This window comes from Mastomys coucha, unplaced genomic scaffold (assembly GCF_008632895.1).
Source record: "Mastomys coucha isolate ucsf_1 unplaced genomic scaffold, UCSF_Mcou_1 pScaffold9, whole genome shotgun sequence".
NCBI classification, from domain to species: domain Eukaryota; kingdom Metazoa; phylum Chordata; class Mammalia; order Rodentia; family Muridae; genus Mastomys; species Mastomys coucha.
The window spans coordinates 46267698-46286882 of record NW_022196915.1 but is presented as its reverse complement, the minus strand read 5'-3'; the positions used below and the strand labels follow the sequence as shown (position 1 = coordinate 46286882).

The window sequence follows — 19185 nt, the reverse complement described above, 5'->3', positions numbered from 1 at the left end:
ATATATATATATATATATATATATATAATATGTTTTGGAGATGGGGTCAAGTCTAAATATTCAACAAGTGCTCAATAAGTTTTGGATTTTGGAGTATTCAGGATTTGTTGCTTTTAGATTAGAGATATTCAACCTGACTGGATCATCCCGAGGAGACCCAGAAAAAGGCTGAACCATCTATAAAACATGTTGAACAGTTGGATTATCAAAATGGGCCCGTCATCCAGGCCTCTGTCATACACATGCTAACAATGTCAGCGCAGTTGGGTGCTGCTGCCTGAAGGGAAGCCATGAATCTCCCCGGGAGAGGAAATAAGATGTGAGCTTGGCAGCATGGCCATGGTGCTGTGTAGAAGGGGGTTGCAAAGATGCAGTGAACCACCTCAGCAGGCTGTTCCCGAGTAGAAGTGACTGATGGTTAAGCTGTCATGGCCATCTTATGCTTGGGCATGCTTCATAGGCAGATCCAGGAAGGGATAAAATAAGAGGCATCCTGTTGACTATGCTCTCTTCCATCCATGGTGACTGACTTGATCAGCGGCTGTTTACTGAGTCTCTTAGCGAGCAGTTAGAGCCTTCTTCTCCACACGGCTTGCACATGTCAAGTCGGTGCTCTACCATTGAGTCTGTCAGGGTGACACATGAGCAGAAAAATGAACCCATGCTAAAAGTGGAAAGAACTGGGTAGGCCTCAGTCTCATGCAGATACCTAGTGGGTTACTGGTTTCTATGATTTAATGGAGGGGTCAGGAAAGGGGATGGGTACAAGTAAACACATAAGAGCTGAGGTTATGGAGCAATGTTACAATATTTCCCAGAACACATGAGGCCTGGAACTGACCCCAGTCATCATAGTCATCAATACTGAACGAGACTAGGCGGGGGTGTAGCAATACAGCACATGCATAGTCTGGGTTCCAAAAAATAACTTTTAGAAACATCGAAATGCTCATGATACTGTCATTGAGAGTGGGAAGAACTCCGTGCCCTTTGTTTAACACTCCAAACATTAAAAGTGAAAATTTCTTTCTTCTTCTCTTCCTTCCTTTCTTCCTTCCTTCCTTTCTTCCTTCCTTCCTTCATTTATTTATTTATTTATTTATTTATTTATTTATTTATTTATTTTGTGTGTGGAGAGGAGGTGTGCTGTGTCACTGTGGGTGGGTAGAGGTCAGAGGACAGCCCTTAGAAGTTAGTTCTCTCTTTCTGCCAGGGGTTGAGTCCCAAGGGTTGAGCTCAGTTCCTCAGACTTGGTGACAGACCACCTTCAGCCACTGAGCCATTTTGCCAGCCTTCTAAGAGAATTATTTTAGTGTGTGGCATTGACCTCAAAGGTGATAGGGGGAAATGAGTAAGAGGTATTTTAAGATATTAAGGAGAAAAAAAATGAAAATTTATACATAGAATTTTTTTTTATGTTTTCAAAATGAACAACATTTTAGTTTCTTGCCATCCAGTTTTAACCTAAGTGCCCTTTTCCTGAGTGATTGTGAGGTATCTTTTTGTGATGGGGACACTCACACACAGAAGCTCAGTTTTCACATGTAGAACAATTCTGTGTTGTATCTATGCAGGTGTATAGAGATTTGTAGTGAAGTAATATTATCTGGAGAGCATCCTGCCGTCTACTTGTAAGAGGGGACAGATTTTAGGCCCCTTCTCTCTTTCTTTGTGTGTGGGTGTGGGTGGGTTTGTATGTGTTTTAAATTGAGACTAACAATGGCCCTTGCAGAAGCCCCCAACCCACACAAGGAGCCTTGCCTATTGTAAGTTACACACCGAGCACCCCTGAGCCCTTGACACTCTGACTTCTGGTTTGTCTTCCTGCAGGTTTTTTGGGGTCACTGCATCAATGCCTTGGTCCACTCCCTCATCCTCTTCTGGGTTCCAATGAAAGCCCTGGAGCATGGTAGGTAGTGCCTTCATGATTTCCACCATCAGCAAGTAGGTTAGCCTCCTGCGAGGTCAATGCATGCATGGTTCTCCCCAGTGGGGAACACACATGAGATTAAAGACTGGGAACATAGACCTGCCCACGGCAAAGGCTTGTTTCCAGTCTACAGCATGCAAGTCCTGTCAGTTCTGCCTTTTCTTTGAAATTACTATATAAATAGTAGGACCTCCATGCTCAATTTGTGATAGCTGAGTCTTTGACCTTGAGGGAACATTTATGCCTATTGCCCATGAGTTTAAAATGCTCTGTTACTTAATTAAACCTTTGCTTCAAGTCTCTGGTATCTTTGTGCACAGTCACTTGGGTATTGTAAATCTAATGCCACCCCATGTTTTCTGAGGGCATTTTCCTTGACACACACACCTTTAAAGTCACGGCTGATTAGTCCCTCTGCACAAGGACAGCCTGTGTTAGTTCACACTTCTTGATGAAAACATTCTGTCTTAGTTAGGGTTTTACTGCTGTAAACAAACACCATGACTAAGGCAACTTTTTGTTTGTTTGGTTTTGGTTTTGGTTTTGGTTTTGGTTTTGGCTTTGGTTTTGGTTTTGGTTTTTCAAGACAGGGTTTCTCTGTATACCACTGGCTGTCCTGGAACTCACTCTATAGACCAGGCTGGCCTCAAACTCAGAAATCTGCCTGCTTCTGCCTCCCAAGTGCTGGGATTAAAGGTGAGCCACCACTGCCCGGCCCAAGGCAACTCTTATAAAGGACAACATTTAATTGGAGCTGTCTTATAAGTTCAGAGGTTCAGTCCATTATCATCAAAGTGGGAGCATGGCAGTGTCTAGGCAGGCATGGTATAGGAGGAGCTAAGAGTTATACATCTTCATCAAAGGCAGACAGGAGAAGACTGGCTTCCAGGCAGCTAGAACAAGGGTATTAAAGACCACACCCATAGTGATACACCAACTCCAAAAAGGTCACACACTCCCTGGGCAAAGAATATACAAACCATCATATTATACTCCGTGGCTCCTATAGGCTTGTTCAAACACATGTGTCTATGGGGGCCATGCCTAAACATAGCATAATGAAAAATACATTTAATCCAATTTCCAGAGTCCCTATAGTCTATAGCAGTCTCAACAATGTTAAAAGTCTAAAGTTCAAAGTCTCTTCTGAGATTCACCCTATCACTTAACTTTAATCTCCAAAACAAGACAGGAAACCAGCTGGGCAAACTCCAAACTCTGTATGTCCATGTCTGATGTCAAAGTGATTTTCAGATCTCCAGCTCCTTTTTCATCTTTGATGACTCCAACAAAGTTCTTTCTCCTGGTCTAGTTCCCACTCCCTGGTAGCAGCTTTCCTCAGCAGGTATCCTAAGGCTCTGGATCTTTGACATCTTGGGGTCTCCAAGTCAACTTCAGCTTCACCGCTTCTTATTCCAATGTCTAGGATCCATACAAGATCTTCTGGGCTTCTCCAAATAGATTGCATCACTTCTCCAGCTCTGCCCTCTGTAGCACTCTAGGCTTTGACTGACTCTTTTTCTGGAGGAGTGACCCATACCTTCATTCCTGATGGGTCTGTGCCCTTTGTCATCCTGCTTGGATTAGGCTGTTGTAGTTTCCCATTGACTTTATTCACAGGACGTGGTGGTACTAAAACACATCCTAAAGGATCTCCTGCACTCCAGAAATAATCCTTTTTACCTCCATTGTGAAGAGGCAATCCAATTTCCCCATGGTAATCTGGGTGTATCACCCCTACTAACTCTGTTATTCCTTTCTTAGCCTGTTGGTTTAAGGACATTAAAAGTCCAAAATGACCGGGGGGGGGGGGGGGGGGGGGGGGGGGAGAGTCTGAGTTTCCAGTTCAATGGAATGTTTGTTGTGGCTCCTGGCAGAAGCACTCCACCCTCTGTACTGGAGTACAAACTTCTAGGCTAATAGAACTTAAGGTTGTAGGAACAGGAAACAAAGACTTCCCCAGTGGGTCATGAGAAATGATAGTAGATGGAACTATTCCCTTTTCCACCCCTTGATTCCTGGACCCGAGGATCCTGGCTATGGGAGAAACTATACCATATCTTTTGTATTTTTCCTTTCTCAGCTTGCTCCTTTTCATTAAAATGCTCTTCATAAGAGTGAACTTTAGTAACTACACAACAGAATTTATACCAGGCTGGCTGTTTGAGACTTCCTTTTTCAAAGCAATTAATCTAAATCTCTTCACCTTAGCCTCAGGCAGACTCTTCAGACAATGGCAAAAAGCAGCCACATTCTTCACCAAAATACCACAAAAACAGTCTCTACCCTACATACTGAAATTCTTCTCCATTGAAACCTCTTGGTCCAAGTCTGCATAGTTCATATCACTCTCAGGAACAAGGCCTTCCATATTCCTACTTGGATAGCCCAGTAAGCCCCATTTAAAGCATTCCACTGCTTTCCAAATCCAGAGTCCCCAAATCTACATTATTCCAAACAAAACCACACCCTATCACAGGGCCTATCACAGCAACACCCTAGTCCCTGGTACCAACTTCTGTATTAGCTAGGGTTTTACTGCTGTAAACAGGTGCCATGACCAAGGCAACTCTTACAAGGACAACATTTAATTGGGGCTGGCTTACAGGTTCAGAGGTTCAGTCCATTATTGTCCAGGTGGGAACATGGCAGCATCAAGCAGGCACGGAGCTAGAGTTGCTGAGAATTCTGCCTCTTGTTCTGAAGGCAAACAGGGGAAGACTGGCTTCCAGGCAGCTAGAACAAGGGTATTTAAGCCTACACCCACGGTGACACACCTACTCCAACAAGACCACACCTACTCCAACAAGGCCACACCTCCTTATAGTACCACTCCCTGAGCCACAAGCATATACAAGCCATCACACATACCATTAAAATGCCATCTCTCTCAAACAGTCATAATCTCCCTAGGGAGAATTAATTGCTAAGGTTGGATAGACAAGACCCTGGATTTTGCAACGGATCTAAGAATACAAGGTCTGTAAGCTCCTTTTTTCCTGTCTGTACTTCATATTCCACACAGGAACTCTGCACACCAAGTCCTTTCCATGTTGTCAGAAGATGTTTGGACAGTTGTTTATGTTCAGAGTGCTTTTCTTTCAGACACATAAAAGCTCCTTTTCTTTTTGAGGTCCTTAAATATGTAGGTCAGAAGATTAAATTCTAGATTCAACTCCCCCCCCAAAAAAGAGAACATTCTAGCAAAGTCATTTTTTTTTTTTTGGACTCTCTGTAGATTCAGCTTTTTGATGGTTCTTCAAGTAAGAGTTAAAGAGAAGAACATGGGCTGTGATTACGTTTCTGAAGTGATAGCATGTGAGTGGCAATAGCAGCCATCCTCATTCCAGGGTGGACTAGTGACAGAGTGGCATGCTTTGGGACATAAGAGTACTTGGCAGCTGGTGTTTGCAAGTGAGGCTTGTGCTCATGCAGGGACAGCCATAGAAGAGTGGGCTTGCCCAGTTCGAGATGGTCAGTCAGGTGCTACAGGGTGGTTCTCTTGAGCTTTGGAGAACGGGTGGTACATTGCTACAGTTTACCTAGATTCCAGCATTCAAACCATCCATTCCCCAAATGTGGCCCATGCTTAAAAGTTGGCATGCATACACTTTTTGCAGATGCTACCAAGTGAATTTACAGTTAGGTTTTATTTCTTCCTCTCAGTTCCACTGTTTGCCTAGCAGACAAATACCAGGACATGGAGGTTCCCATTTGTTGTCATGCTATCCTCATCATCAGCGTCATTTGCTGAACTTTTAGCACAAGAGTTTTCTGTTAGCAGTGTTGCAAACAGCCTATAAGTTACAGTGTTGGAGGGAAATAAATGACAGATATTAGGTGTATTGGCATAAAGGCCATTTTTGTTGATCTGATCTGATCTGATTTCTCTAACAGCTTGAATGACTGGTTTTGAACTCATTTGTAAAGTTTCCTACTTAGTTGGATGCAGGAAGAAGACCACATACATTCATGACTCTGGAACTGTGCTAGATTTCACAGGTGGAAGATAAATGTAGGCGCCAGCAAGATGACCCAACAGAAAAAGGTGCTTGCTGCCAAGTCTGATGACCTGAGTTTAGTCCCATGAACCCACATGGCAGAAGGTGAAAACTGACTCCCACCATTTTCCCTTTGACCTCTACATGTTGTGGTACATATTCCACATATGCATAAGATAACTACTAGATGTAATTATACAAAAGAAAGGTAACTGTACAATATAGACTGAGGGTCTTACCTTTTGAATTCATCCTCTAGTGAGGGGAATTAGATCCAAACAGAAAATTCTAGTGCATGGGAGAAAATAACTATCTCGAGTAAATAGAGCATAATTGAGCACAGAGCTCAAGAATCCATGGCACGTGGGTTATTACTACCTTTAAAGTGGGCTATGCTTAGGCTTGGACAGACACACACACACAGACACGCACACATACACACTACACCAGCAATTCATGTTCTTGCCAAATTCTGTGTTTCTCTATAATACAGTCTTAAGTTGATCATAGGCAAAGTCTTATGGCATAACTCTCCTACCCCAAGACCTTCAATAGGAATGTGTCTCCTTGCATATCTGTCTGTCTGTGTGCTTCATTTTATTTGGTAGTAGTATGTCAGTAATAAAAATCCAAAAAGTAATATAATCTCCTAAATACAAGTGAACTTATTTCCTCCCTTTCCTTCTTCCTTCCTTCCTTCCTTTTTCCTTCCTTCCTTCCTTCCTTCAACTGTAACTCCAACTCTAGGGCATCTGACATAGTGACTTCCTTGGGCACCTGCACTCCCATATACAAAACCATACAGATATGTACATTATTAAGATAACAATAGTAGTGACAATGGTAATAATAACAAATCTTTTTAAAAAAAAATTAAGAAAGATGCAACCACTCTGTCTCCAAGAGCATAGGAGCATAGCAGCACTGGAAACAATCCAGGGTGCTTTCCAAAGCTAAGCACTCCTAGCACAGGTGCCTTTGGACCTTCCTTCTTTGGCTACTCCCAGAAGTCATTTCTCAGCCTCGGTCCTACTCATAGTCCTGAAGAATCTTTGCTTAATGAGGACTAAAGTCTCTAGAGTGGCTTTGTGTGTTCACATGCTAACACGTGGATTGTATCACAAAAATCAGTGAGTTTTATCCTAAATTCCTCTCCCAACCATTGGTGGCAAAAGACTCAAGCCCTGCTTCTCAGCCCTGTTCATTTTTGCCAAGGCAACACGATCTAGGGAGGAAACAGTCTTGGTAAGGTGTGGGCAGGTCATTCGTTTTCTACAGTGTTTCCAAGGATTTTTTCCTTTGCTTATTTTTGCATGGTTTTGGATAGACTTTCAAAGCAGCCAGTCTGGTTGATGAAGTTTGTGATGATTCATTCCAAGTTTCAAAATAAAGTTTTCCTCTCAAACAAATCAGTAAGTCAGATTTCTCTCAACTGTCCCGCCATCAATCTCCCAACTTGATTTACCTAAAGCCCCGCCGTTTGATCTGAAAATGGCTGTGGATAAGTCATGGCCGGCACTAGGGCATTGTTGGCTGCTCCCAGACGTCCCAGGGCATTCCTAGTTGACGCAGTCGAGCGGCCCTCCTTGAAGTGGAATGTGGTTATTGGCAAAAGAACATAAAATTAATTTTGATTTGAAATTTTTTTTCATATTTTCCTTGATGACATTTATGAGAAAAGAAATGGGGGAAAGGGAATATATTTCCCAGAAGAGAAAATCTCTTTTAAAAAATGTGTACTGGTTAGGTTTGTTGTTGTTGCTGTTGCTGTTGAGTCTATTGTAGACACTGGAAATAGCCACATGCTCTTTTGGAGACCACATTTATTAAAAAAAATTGAGGAGGGAGGGGAACAGTGAGCCCAGATCATCTCGGGATGCAGGTGGAAGCCATGTGCTTTCCTGTACGTGCAAACCGCACCTAAGTCCCTCCACCTATTCGTCCTGAGCTCGAGCCTTTCCTGGGTAATAGAGGGTGTCATCCAAACTGATCTCATCTGTTACTCGCTGATATAGCTACCTGTGGGTTTCTTTAACAGAAGGACAGCTTTCCAGAGCCATCTTGTGCTTAGAGAGGCCTGCCAACATAAACTAAGGAAGTGGATTTAAGGCCAGGTACTTTGCTCTCCCACACGGGGGTCTCCAAGTGTGAGAACCTTCCTCCAGGGCAGTGATTTGTATGTCTGTATGCTGAACTGCACTGGGTGCCAACAGTAGTCAGGATCCATACCACAGGGTCCCCTGAGTATACGGCTCCCCCTCACCTTCCGCACTAGCAGGGGAGAATCATAAGGGTTGTTTGTTCCTGAAGGGATCTCTCAATTCTGTTCATAACTGATTGGCAAGATTTTGTTGGGGCTCCATCCAGGTATCAGAGGCTGGGGAATGTCTATCACCTGTCCACCCAGAGATAAGAAACACTGATATTTGGTGTCACCATCAAGTTTGCCGTCTCTCATTTTTACTTCCCTTTTAAGTCTATTTTTAGTAAACACAAGGGGGGGAAAGATATTGAAATCTGAGCTCTGTGTCCTTAACTTCATCCAGCTGAAATGGCAGGAACAAGAAGAAAACCCGAAGGCTTATGTAACCAGGAACTGAATCCAGCACCGTTGTGAATGTAATTATAATCGCTAACACTTGTATAAACCCTTCTTTTTAGAGAGTAGTTCCAACATTTCATACCACTCCTTACAAAGAAGAGGAGGAAAATGAATGTTCTCTTTAGGAATATGTAGTTGGACACAGACATAATGGTCCTGGCGACAGCGAGAGTGGAGCCGTGTCCACAGGTTCGGCTCTGAAAGTTTATTTGTAAATCCGGTTATCTGGATCCTGGACAATATCTCTGCTCTGGATATAAGCCTGGAGTATCGAGCTGTCTTTAGCTCCTCTGAGCCTCTGGAATCTGAAGAGGCTCAGAAGCTTACACAGGGACTGGTGGCTAGTCTGAGAGGCTGGCGTCTGCTCTGCTCTGCTCTGAAATGGTTCTGCTGGAAGTTTCCAAGCAGAGGGAAGAGAAGGCAGCAGAGACTTGGCATCGGTTTCAACCATATTTTCTTGGCAAATGTTCTTATGGCAAGGGAAGAAGCCAGTGTTCCCGACTCCTCCCTAATGCCTACTGCAGGACAAGATGCCTGGTGGCTGTCACTTCAGCTGTCCCTGGGTGCTTGCTCCATCAGAAATACACAGATACATCTCACATCTGGTTTCACGATTACCACAGCGTGTCTTCTTTAGCCACACAACACCATGCTGTGACATTTTGCCATTTGTCAGAGCCACTCCTGAATATTCGCTGTGGTTTGGCTGGGTAATGATGTGGTATTTTTAATGAACATTTAATTGCAACTGCGTCTTTGTGAAATACCATCTGCCTTGCCCTTTGGAGTATTCTAAAGGAGTTCCTTGAGCGTTCTGTCTATTCAGAAAACGAGACACACTTTTCTTATAAATCATGGCTTTTCCCACAACTATTTTCAAAGAAATTTTGCATACAACATTTTGGGGACTGTAACTGCTAAATACAGAGGCTGTGTGACTTTGTCCCGGTTGTCCACAAAAGTCTGCTGTGGCGACTGTGCCTCCAGGACCTCATCTGTCTAAGCCTACATTTTGTTGGTTCCCTGAATCCAATGCTGAGATCGTAAACGTGTGTCTGCAACCACAGACTCCCAAGCTGCTTGAGTTTGGCTCCTCTTGACACCTCAGACTATCCACGTCTCAGCAAGTGGCCTGCTCTCCAGGACAGCTCTCCTCCCTTGGAGTATGGTCTGAGCACCATCATGGCAGTGGGTCTGCTACATATCATTCTATTTGTGACTCAGCCATACCAACTCAAACACATAGAAAAGTTGACTTTTGAAATTCATCCTATGGAGATCGTCCAGTCAGCTTTAGGAAAAGATAATGAATGCTCTCTTTCCCCCTCCTCTTCAGGTCAGTCCTATTCCTTGGGTCAATCTTCCTCTATCTCTCAGGCCAGTCTTTCCACCTCTAAGGTCAGACCTCCCACAACTCTCTGGTCAGTCCTCCCTCTTCTCCTAGGTCAGTCCTCCCCATGTTAATTCTCTCTCAGCCCTCTGGTCAGTCCTCCCTCCTTTCTCAGTCAGTCCTCCTCTGCTCTCTCTGGTGAGCCCTCCCTGAACCCTCTGGTTAGCCTTCCATCCTCTCTGAGGTTAGTCGTCCCTCCCTCTTTCCTCAGATCAGCTCTCCCTATCACTCAGGTCAGCCCTCCTTCCTCTCAGATCATTTCTTCCTGTTTATTTTGTATGTATGCATAAAATGTGGAATGTATTCTAAGACCTCTGTACTAGGAAGATGCTTTGCATCTTTTAAATCTCTCTTAGTCAGTGAATCAGCCTATGTTGGAAATACTGAAAAGAGATTCAGAGTTGAGTGTGGTTTGCACACTTGTGATTCGGATGCTGGTGAATCTGAGACAAAAGGTTTATAAGCTTGATGCCAGCGAGGCTGCAGCAGTACCCTCTCTCAAAACCAAAGCAAAACAATGACTGAGGGTATAACTCAGTGGGGAGCACTCGCCTAATATGTGTGAGGCCTAATATCTGTCACCAGCACCATAGATAAAGGAAGTAAAATACTTGTCAGGCCAGATGTGGTAGTGTATGTCAGGAACCCCAGCATGTGGGACATGTGCTGACAACAAAGGCTGCTAGACCATCACTGCAAGCTTTGATTTTTCTGCTTAGCCTCCTACTCCATCTAACTCTCCCACCTGGCCAGAAATTGTTGTAGATTTCCCAGGGCTTAGCGTGGATGGAATATCCAGGCTTGGGAATACTGCTCATCTTATCTGTTCTTTGCTTGTGAATACATGGCATGGATAGACTGGGACATCCATCCTGAACCTGGTGGAAGATGAGGAGCTGAGACCCTCATCCCTGCCACCAAATGCATGGGGCTGATTTAGCAGCTAAGAGCATCTTAGACTTCCTACCCAAACGGAGACTTTAGGGATCATTTCAGCCATTGTGCCACATCTTCTTTATCCCCCATCTCTGACATGAAACGTCTGTGTCAGGATTGAGGCTTGTAAGACCCAGCCTCAAATCTAAAAAAGATTCTCTGACTAGAACTGGAGTAAGAGAGCCGGGCACACCAGCGTCTCCTAACTCTCACGACCAGGATTTGCCCGCTAAGCTAATTCCTTCTCTTGCCTCATATTCCAAATCTCTTCTCTTGTATACAGGCATGCTTCATGTTGGCCATTCCTGTTGTGAACTGAAACCCCTGCTGCAGGTCCTCATGTGCTCTTCCCCCAGCCGGTCTTCCTGTGCCAAAGGACCAGGCTGCTATTCTTCATCCCGTGGAGTCAGTGATCCCGTGTACTGAAACGTACTAAACTCCCCATCCAGTACCAAGGATCCTTGTAGCCAGTGCTGCAGGTAGAGGGTGTCAGCCCAACTGGCTTCATATCACTGTTGGGGTCTCACCATACAGGACTTAAGAACTGAGACTGAGCTAGAGGATTAAGTCACAGTGTGAGCCCAAGGTCTGTTCTCGCTGGCGAGGAGGCCTTCCCTGGGACCCTTTACCAGTGTCCGACATGACCATTCTGGCCCTGTACTGTCAGTTGGAAGGTGGAGATGGTGTCTGTGTGTGCTGCCCAGTACACCAGCCACTAGCCACACACAGCCACTGAGCATGTGATATGTGGCCAGTGTGACTAAGGGGCCAAATCTTTATAGCAGCTTCATCATTATATAATTGTATCTTTATATTTACACTGCATTCACCCATTTCAAGGTTCAATTCCGGTTATACAAACACCACATCATCATTAACTTTCAAATGTTTCATCACCCCGCAAAGCTGCCACTCACCTCATCCCCCACCCCTGATGCCCTCTCGGCTCCTGAAACTACTGCTTTGCCCCATGTCTGTGTAGATACGCCTACTCTGGGCGTTTTATATAAGCAGAAGCATGCCGCATAAAGCTTTTTGAGCCTAACTTTTTTCACTTCTCATAAGTTCATCCATGTTGTGGCATGTCCCCGTACTTCACCCCTTGTTATTTCTGAATAATACTCTATTGTATTGATGCACATCTCACCGAGTGATGGACATTTATTTGTTCATTCAGCAGCTGATGGACATCTGCGTTATGAATAGGCTACTGTGGACAACGCATAATGATGCTCATTGTTTCAGGCTTTGTGGGCACTCGTGAATGATGCTGCTATGAGCATCCATGTATGAGCTTTTGTGTTTCGCTCACATTTTCATTTTTCTTGGGAATTACTGGGTCGTGGAATAGATGTACACAGTCTTCTTTTAGGAAGTGCCAATAGCTTCCCAAAATGTCTGCACAGCCTGTTTGGCTTCCGGCCATGTGTGAATAGTTGCAGGTCTACACCCTCCCACTGAATGGGTATGACCTGCTTCTTCAAGTGGCTTTGAGCTGGTTTCCTTTGTGCCAGTCATGTTGGGCTTCTCTGAATCCCTGTTATGCGTTTGTACATCATCTCTGTTACATACATCTACGAAGGTCCTTTGGCCATCTTTATGTTGAGAAGCTTTATACTGTTGGATTCTTCCCATCTCCTAGACACAAGCTTCTCTCCATTCTCTTGTCCTTTCCCACTTTGCTGATGGTGTTATCTGAGGTGTAAAAGTCTCTAGTGTTGTTCAAGTCCAATCAGTCCTCAGATTGTCACCATGCCTCTGTTGCTCATCTTTCCTTGAGCCCCTAAAGCTAGAGCTGGAGAGATAAAGTCTCTCTCCTTTATTCTAAAGGTTGTATTGTGGGGGCTCTATGATCATGATTTGTTCATTTCACATTGTGGTAATATGCATAGTGGTAAAAAAATAAACTCAGCAGTTTTAATCATTTTCCTACCCGGAGCTTGCTGTTCCAGCTGTTTGCAATGGTTCATTGCCTCCAACTTTCAGCACATTAAGCAACATTGTACTCTCTTTTTCCTCCTCCCAAGCATCTAGAATTTTTTTCTTTTCTTCCTTTTTTTAAGATTTATTTGTTTATTTAATGTTACTGTTTCTATCTGCATGTACACCTGCATGCCAGAAGAGAGCATCTGATCCCATTACAGAGGGTTGTGAGACACCACGTGGGTGCTGGGAATTGAACCCGGAACCTTTGGAAGAGCAGCCAGTGAGTGCTCTTAACCAGTGAGCCATCTCTCCAGCCCCTGGGGTTTCTTTCTTGAACCGACCTGTTTTTCAGTTAACTGAAGGGAGCCAGGGTGCCGCAGTGGGTGTACAACTCTGTTGTCACTGATATCACCCGCCTGCACGCTCCGCTGCCTTCCCTACCAAACTGCCACTGTTCCTGTCACAACCCATTTCTGTTCACCTATCAGCTGCACTGTTCAGTGAGAATATTCAAAACCGTTTCATCAAAACCTCCATATCCTCCAGTAGTCCTTGGTCATGATTACCACAGAAGTGTAGACTCTTTGGTACAGTCCACCTCTATTGGCCTCTGACTGTTTCCTGTCCACCTGAGTCTCTAGCCAGACTGGTCTTTGTGATGAACTTTAAGTGCACCAAGCACTGTTTTCATTAGGATTCTTAGCAAGTTCTCCTCTTTCCAGAAGCCCGTGTTTTTTATATTCATTGAACTAACCCCTCTGTCATTCCAGACTGTTAACCTATCATCTCTTTAACTAAAATACAACCTCTGGTCACTCTGCATCCAAATAGTCTACCTTACATTTCTTCATGGCTGACTGTACCTCAATTTGTTCACTTGTGTATGTTCTGTTCCCCCACTGCCATTCAAACTCCACTGAGACATGAGCCTTCTCTTCCAGGTTCTACTCTTTTGCATAGAGTAGATTTGGGTACACAAAAGATCGAGCTTACTCCTTTGATGGCCATGATCTTTGTGAGACTCAAATAAACAATCTCTGACTAATCTCTGTCTTTAAAGTGCTGCATCTACTGTTAGAATAACCTCAGACCCAGTTACTGGAAGTAGACAGTTTAGATTGGCTCTTTGTAAAGACAGGATGAATGTCCCTGCCTTGGGTCTGGAAGGATTTTCTAGCTCAGAGATTTTGGACGGTGGAATAGTAGCATAGACTTCACTCATTGAATATTCCTAATCTAAAACCTAAAAGGTGTGCATGGGACTTTGAAGCACTTCAGACTTTGGGTTTTCAGAGGAGGCCTGCGCAACCCATATATTAGTTTGTTGTCTTACTGAAACTAATTTAGCTGCCCCCTTTATAAACTTTCTCTTCATTCACTTTAAACTGGATTTTCCTACGCCATCACGGGCCTCTTTACCACTCTCTCCAAGACTCCCGAGCTTTCTCTCTCTTTCTGTGGCGGAATCTCTTTCTGATCTCCTCGTACAGCCAGCCCCCAGTGGCAGCCATGGAAGCTCAGTGCTGTAGGTGCTTGCCACACTGTACTTCATCTTCCTCTGGTTACACACTGACCTCTCGGGGCCTGGAGCAAAGCTATGCCCTAGAGCTTCATCCACTACCAGAGTCCACCTAGGACCCAACTTGATCATCAGAGATTTTGGACGGTGGAATAGTAGCATAGACTTTACACCATTAGTAGCATCACACCATTTCATGAAAATAGACGGAGCCTTCAACAGGTTAGATGAGTAAGTCAGCCCAAATACGCATGGATAGCAGCAGCTGTGCTGGAAACGTGAACCCAGAAATCCCTACAAGCCAGCTCATGGACCCCCAGATCTGAACCTGAGTGTGAAGGAGGAACCCTTACTCGGGAAGCCATCCCTGACTTTAAAATAGTTTTGCACTCTCTGGATCAGAGTCAGATTTTTACAGGGTGGGTCTCACCGAGCAGAGTCACTCTGCCATCATGGCTGCTAGGGACCTTACAGAGCCACCGTGTAAAGAAAGAAACGTGAAGATGGAATTTAAAAATCCCAGCTATGCTTGATACCACCTCTCACCTCGCTTTTGCTCCCAGAAGCTCGTGTGGTTTCAAATGAGAATGAGGGTAATGAATATCTCCCCAGATAGATTCAGTCCTCTTTGCACTACTTGTGATGCTATAACAGCCCTGATTTAGCAAAAATTAAAAGAGAAAGGCTAAGAAGGTTCTAGTGCTGAGATGTTTGCTGTATGCTCAGACCGGTCCTTTGCTGCCAGTTTTCCAGCCAGACAAAAAGAGACTTTAACCTTAGACAAAGATATGTTCAAAAAAAAGAAAAGAAAAAAGATATGTTCAATGCAAATCAAGCATTTGTTTTGTTTGAAAATCTGATTTTGTTTTACTCCTTTGGCTTAAAAATAAGATGAAAAACAATAGCACTGGGTTTTTTTTTTAATATTCTTAAATGTGATACGTGAAAATGAAACAAAAAAATATGAAAACAAAAACAAAAACCAAACCAGATTGCACTGGAGCCTTCTACAAGCTAACAGTGGCCTCTCTCTGTTTTCCAGATACCCCGCTAACCAGCGGTCATGCCACTGACTATTTGTTTGTTGGAAATATTGTTTACACGGTAAGTTTAGCACTGTTGAGCCATTCGTAAAGGGCACACGTGTGGGTTATACCTCCCCAGGTATGCAACGCCTTCCACATTAGCATGAGTTACTCCATATCTTTATAAGCTGTGGATTCCTTGAAGTTCGAACCGATGGAGGAATACTTGCGTCATACCAAACGCCTCTCTCTCTCTTTTTTTTTCTACAGTACGTTGTGGTTACAGTTTGTTTGAAAGCTGGTTTGGAGACGACAGCGTGGACGAAAGTGAGTTTTCTTTGGAATTATTTCTTTCACTGTTATAGATAGTTGTGTGCAGAGACCTCCATTTAATCCTTGAGGAAGCAGTAAATGCTCTACAGTTGTCTTATTTCAAAGTTTGCAAGTAAAAAAAAAAAATGTGTTTGTTCTTTATAAAGGACAATTTGGGATTCAGCCACACCTCTGCTTTATTTGCTTGATTCCTAGCTTGGCTTAGAGCTATTGACTGGGGGCAGAGGAGGCAGGAAAGGGAGAAGGAGAGAGAAAGGGAGAGAGGAAAGAGAGAGAATACAGATGGAAAAATCAGGAAGTGTAGTATTTACATATAATGTTTCCATGTGACTTTTCTCTGGCATTCCTGTGTTGCTCTCATCCATTGTCTGTGTTCTCAGATAAAGAGGGTGCACCTTGACACATACAACTGTCATTTTGTTTCTCCTAAAATCCCACAGTTTGAATCTTTAAAACACACTGTGATTGTTCATGATTAAAGAATATTAATTTAGGTAGCTAGCCCAGGTTTGCTTTATCAGCATCCTATTGGCTATTTGGTTCTTTCCGAGTTGGGATAACAACCACCCTTCATAGTGCCTCACACCTCTCTGCCCCAGGGTGACTGTGGCTCACTTACCTCCTGCTCTGATAAGCAAATGGGGTGGGAGGCAAGGTCAGCATGAAGCCCTGGAACCTGTTCAAGAATTATGGTAGTGACTTCAGGAGGTGGGAACAGTGCCTTAGACTCGAATATTGCAGGAAGCTGTAGCGAGAGCTGGGATATGGAAGTGCTTGTTCAAAAACAGAACCCAAAAGGCAGAGCTTGCCGAAGGACTAGATCATAGGTTGTGAAGAGAAGAGTCATGGATCATATTAAGAGCACAAAAGAGAAAGACAGACAACTTAAAGGAGTTTTAGATAGCCATCTGATCTCACAGAAGTGAAGGATAGAATTTACGTTACTGGAGTACTGGGCAAGCCAGGGATGTGGGGTACATCAGGGTGGGAGTAGTCACTTGATGTTCTGGAGGAAGTAGGCTGACAATGCTGAGGACTCCGTAGTTGTACCTTTCAACACACTGGAAGAAAGAGTTTGGAATGGTCCCCACACGGAGAAATTATATGTTTTGTTAATATGGGCACACCAGTTACCTGATCTGATCCTTACATACATGTATTGGAATGTCACACTGTATCTATAAATGTGAACAATTGTATGTGGAATTTTGAAACTATCAAATACAGTTTCTCAAGTTTTTAAAAGAGGTACTATCCATTCCAAGTTGTTTTTGAAATAATCTCTGCAATAAGTAGGACAGATGTTGTCTCTAAATGATATGTCCGCCCAGAGATGGCTGAACCCTTGTTCTATAAAGCAAACACTTGAGATAACCCGGGGGTGGGAGGGCTGTGACTGGGACATGGGTTTTAGAGGGAGGTTGAGGCTCGAAGCACTTTCATCTTCAGGCTAGTTCAAGCCGCCGATGATTTGAGTTCATCATTAAAACTTCAAAGACAAGGAACAAGGCAGAGTTCTCCTGTCACTAGGACATCCTCAGTTTCTTCTCATCAAGAAAGAGCCTCGGATGTGGGATGATGGGTGGGCAGCATCTTGGCCGCAGAGGGCCTGTCTAAGCATTTATTCTCTCCACAGTTCAGTCACCTGGCGGTGTGGGGAAGCATGCTGATCTGGTTGGTATTCTTCGGTATCTATTCAACCATCTGGCCGAGCATCCCCATCGCTCCTGACATGAAAGGGCAGGTCAGTACTGTGACCCATATATGTATCTCCATTGTGTTCGTGTATGTGTGGGTGAAGAGACTTTCTGTGTCTTGTGACGGTGAGCTTCAGTAAAGGTTTCTGTAATCTGCTTGCATCCAAACTTACCAGTAGAGGAACCAATTAAAGCAGCCAGAAGAGGTGATCTCATCCACAGAAGTGGTGTGGGAAATGTAAATACCATGAAAGAATTTCACCCTAAGTCCTCTGACTTACAGTGTGCCCATGCGTCTGCAGTTCTGTGCTGATTGTCCACAGCACTGTTTGTGGCCCTCGGAAGACAGGAGTGGGTGTGAAGCTGTCTTGAGCAAGGCTTGTGTTGCTTACAAGTTCAGTATTAAGTATACCAATTAACTGCTTAGTTGGTAATTGGTCACTTGTAAACTATTACCCTAATAACTCTAGTAACCAGATAATTGGTATGCCAGAGTCTATCTTTGTTCATCTGTTGAAGCCAGTGAAAGACACTGAGATTAGAGCCGTTATGATTGTTTGAATTGTTTCTGATATTTTGTTTTTACATTATTACGCCCAGTTGTCTAATACTGAACTACTAACAGTGACCAATTAGATCATAGAAGGCAAGTTGAAATTGAACAATTGTTTGTCTGTGTCTTTTATCCGAGGATTCAAAGGAAACTGGGAGGGGGCTGGTAGCACAGCCCACTTCCCCAGACAAAGGTGGTAGAGCATAAAACTACACGCTACAAGCCAGGCAGTGGTGGCGCACGCCTTTAGTCCCAGCACTTGGGAGGCAGAGGCAGGCAGATTTCTGAGTTCGAGGCCAGCCTGGTCTACAGAGTGAGTTCCAGGACAGCCAGGGCTACACAGAGAAACCCTGTCTCAAAAAACCAACCAACCAACCAAACAAACAAACCACATGCTACAATCACATCAGGTATGCAGAAAAAGAGTTGGGTGTGGCCTAACACACCAAACTTATTTCACAAGTCCGACTGTGTGAGCCCACCCCATAAACCCAACTCTGCCTTGCCCAGAGTCAGAGTTCTCTGAGATGCCCACAGAAGGGTGCCCCAGACCTAGTCTTTAGGAGCTCTATGAAGTCTCACTATCTAGGCTCACCCCTCTTTGTAAAATGAAGCACCATTGTGTTACCACTTTAGGTCCATTCTCTACGCTCTGTTTCCTTCCCAAACAGCCAGAAACCCACTGTCCAGCTCTGCCTTGGCGTCTCTCTGGAGCCAAACAAACATGTACAACCGTAGGTCTCAGTTATCTGTGAGACTGTCCTTGTCTCTAACACTAGACACCTGCTGGAGGCACCGCTTAGAGTGGACATCCATGCTGCTCTAGCTTCCTGAATTATAGGATGCTTACAATGCTGGAAACAGAAGCAGAGCTAGTAGGAAGAGATTAACTTAGGACCAGGGTATGGCAGTCCCGACCAGTGGCTCTGCCTCATTCTACAGAAATGAACACACCGCCCTGGGTCTACCTAAGTCTAGATGCATGTCCAAGAGCTTTTGTTCATGAGGCAGCCATTGGGTAAGTAAGTCAGCCAATACCCCCGAGTGCCCTGGTCCTCCTTGAATGTGAGAGTCAAGCATGCTGGCTCTGCTCTGCAGCAGTGGGCTTGCAGGACATGCTCCCCTCACCCCCAACCTCCATTACATCTCTAATTTATACAAGGAAAGGAATCAAATGGCACACAAGTGTCCAAATTAGCGGAGAGCCACAGCTGGCAAGATGGAATTGGTGGGTTCCTGACTGACAGAGCAAACTGTCCCTTTTATAAATGCC

General features: G+C 44.2%; 1 protein-coding gene across 10 annotated transcripts in view; it reads left to right on the top strand.

Annotated features, from left to right (window-relative positions):
• The window catches only part of Atp8a2 (ATPase phospholipid transporting 8A2), a 554904-nt gene that overhangs the window by 404736 nt on the left and 130983 nt on the right, over window positions 1-19185 (top strand). For all 10 annotated transcript variants that reach the window (XR_004116436.1, XM_031362595.1, XM_031362603.1 and 7 more), the window contains 4 exons: window positions 1831-1909; window positions 15347-15408; window positions 15600-15656; window positions 17299-17406. Coding sequence is in view for 9 of the 10 variants with exons in the window: in XM_031362595.1 (XP_031218455.1) it covers window positions 1831-1909; window positions 15347-15408; window positions 15600-15656; window positions 17299-17406 (306 nt within the window). In the remaining variant the exon portion in view is untranslated. The remainder of the gene's footprint in view (window positions 1-1830; window positions 1910-15346; window positions 15409-15599; window positions 15657-17298; window positions 17407-19185) is intronic.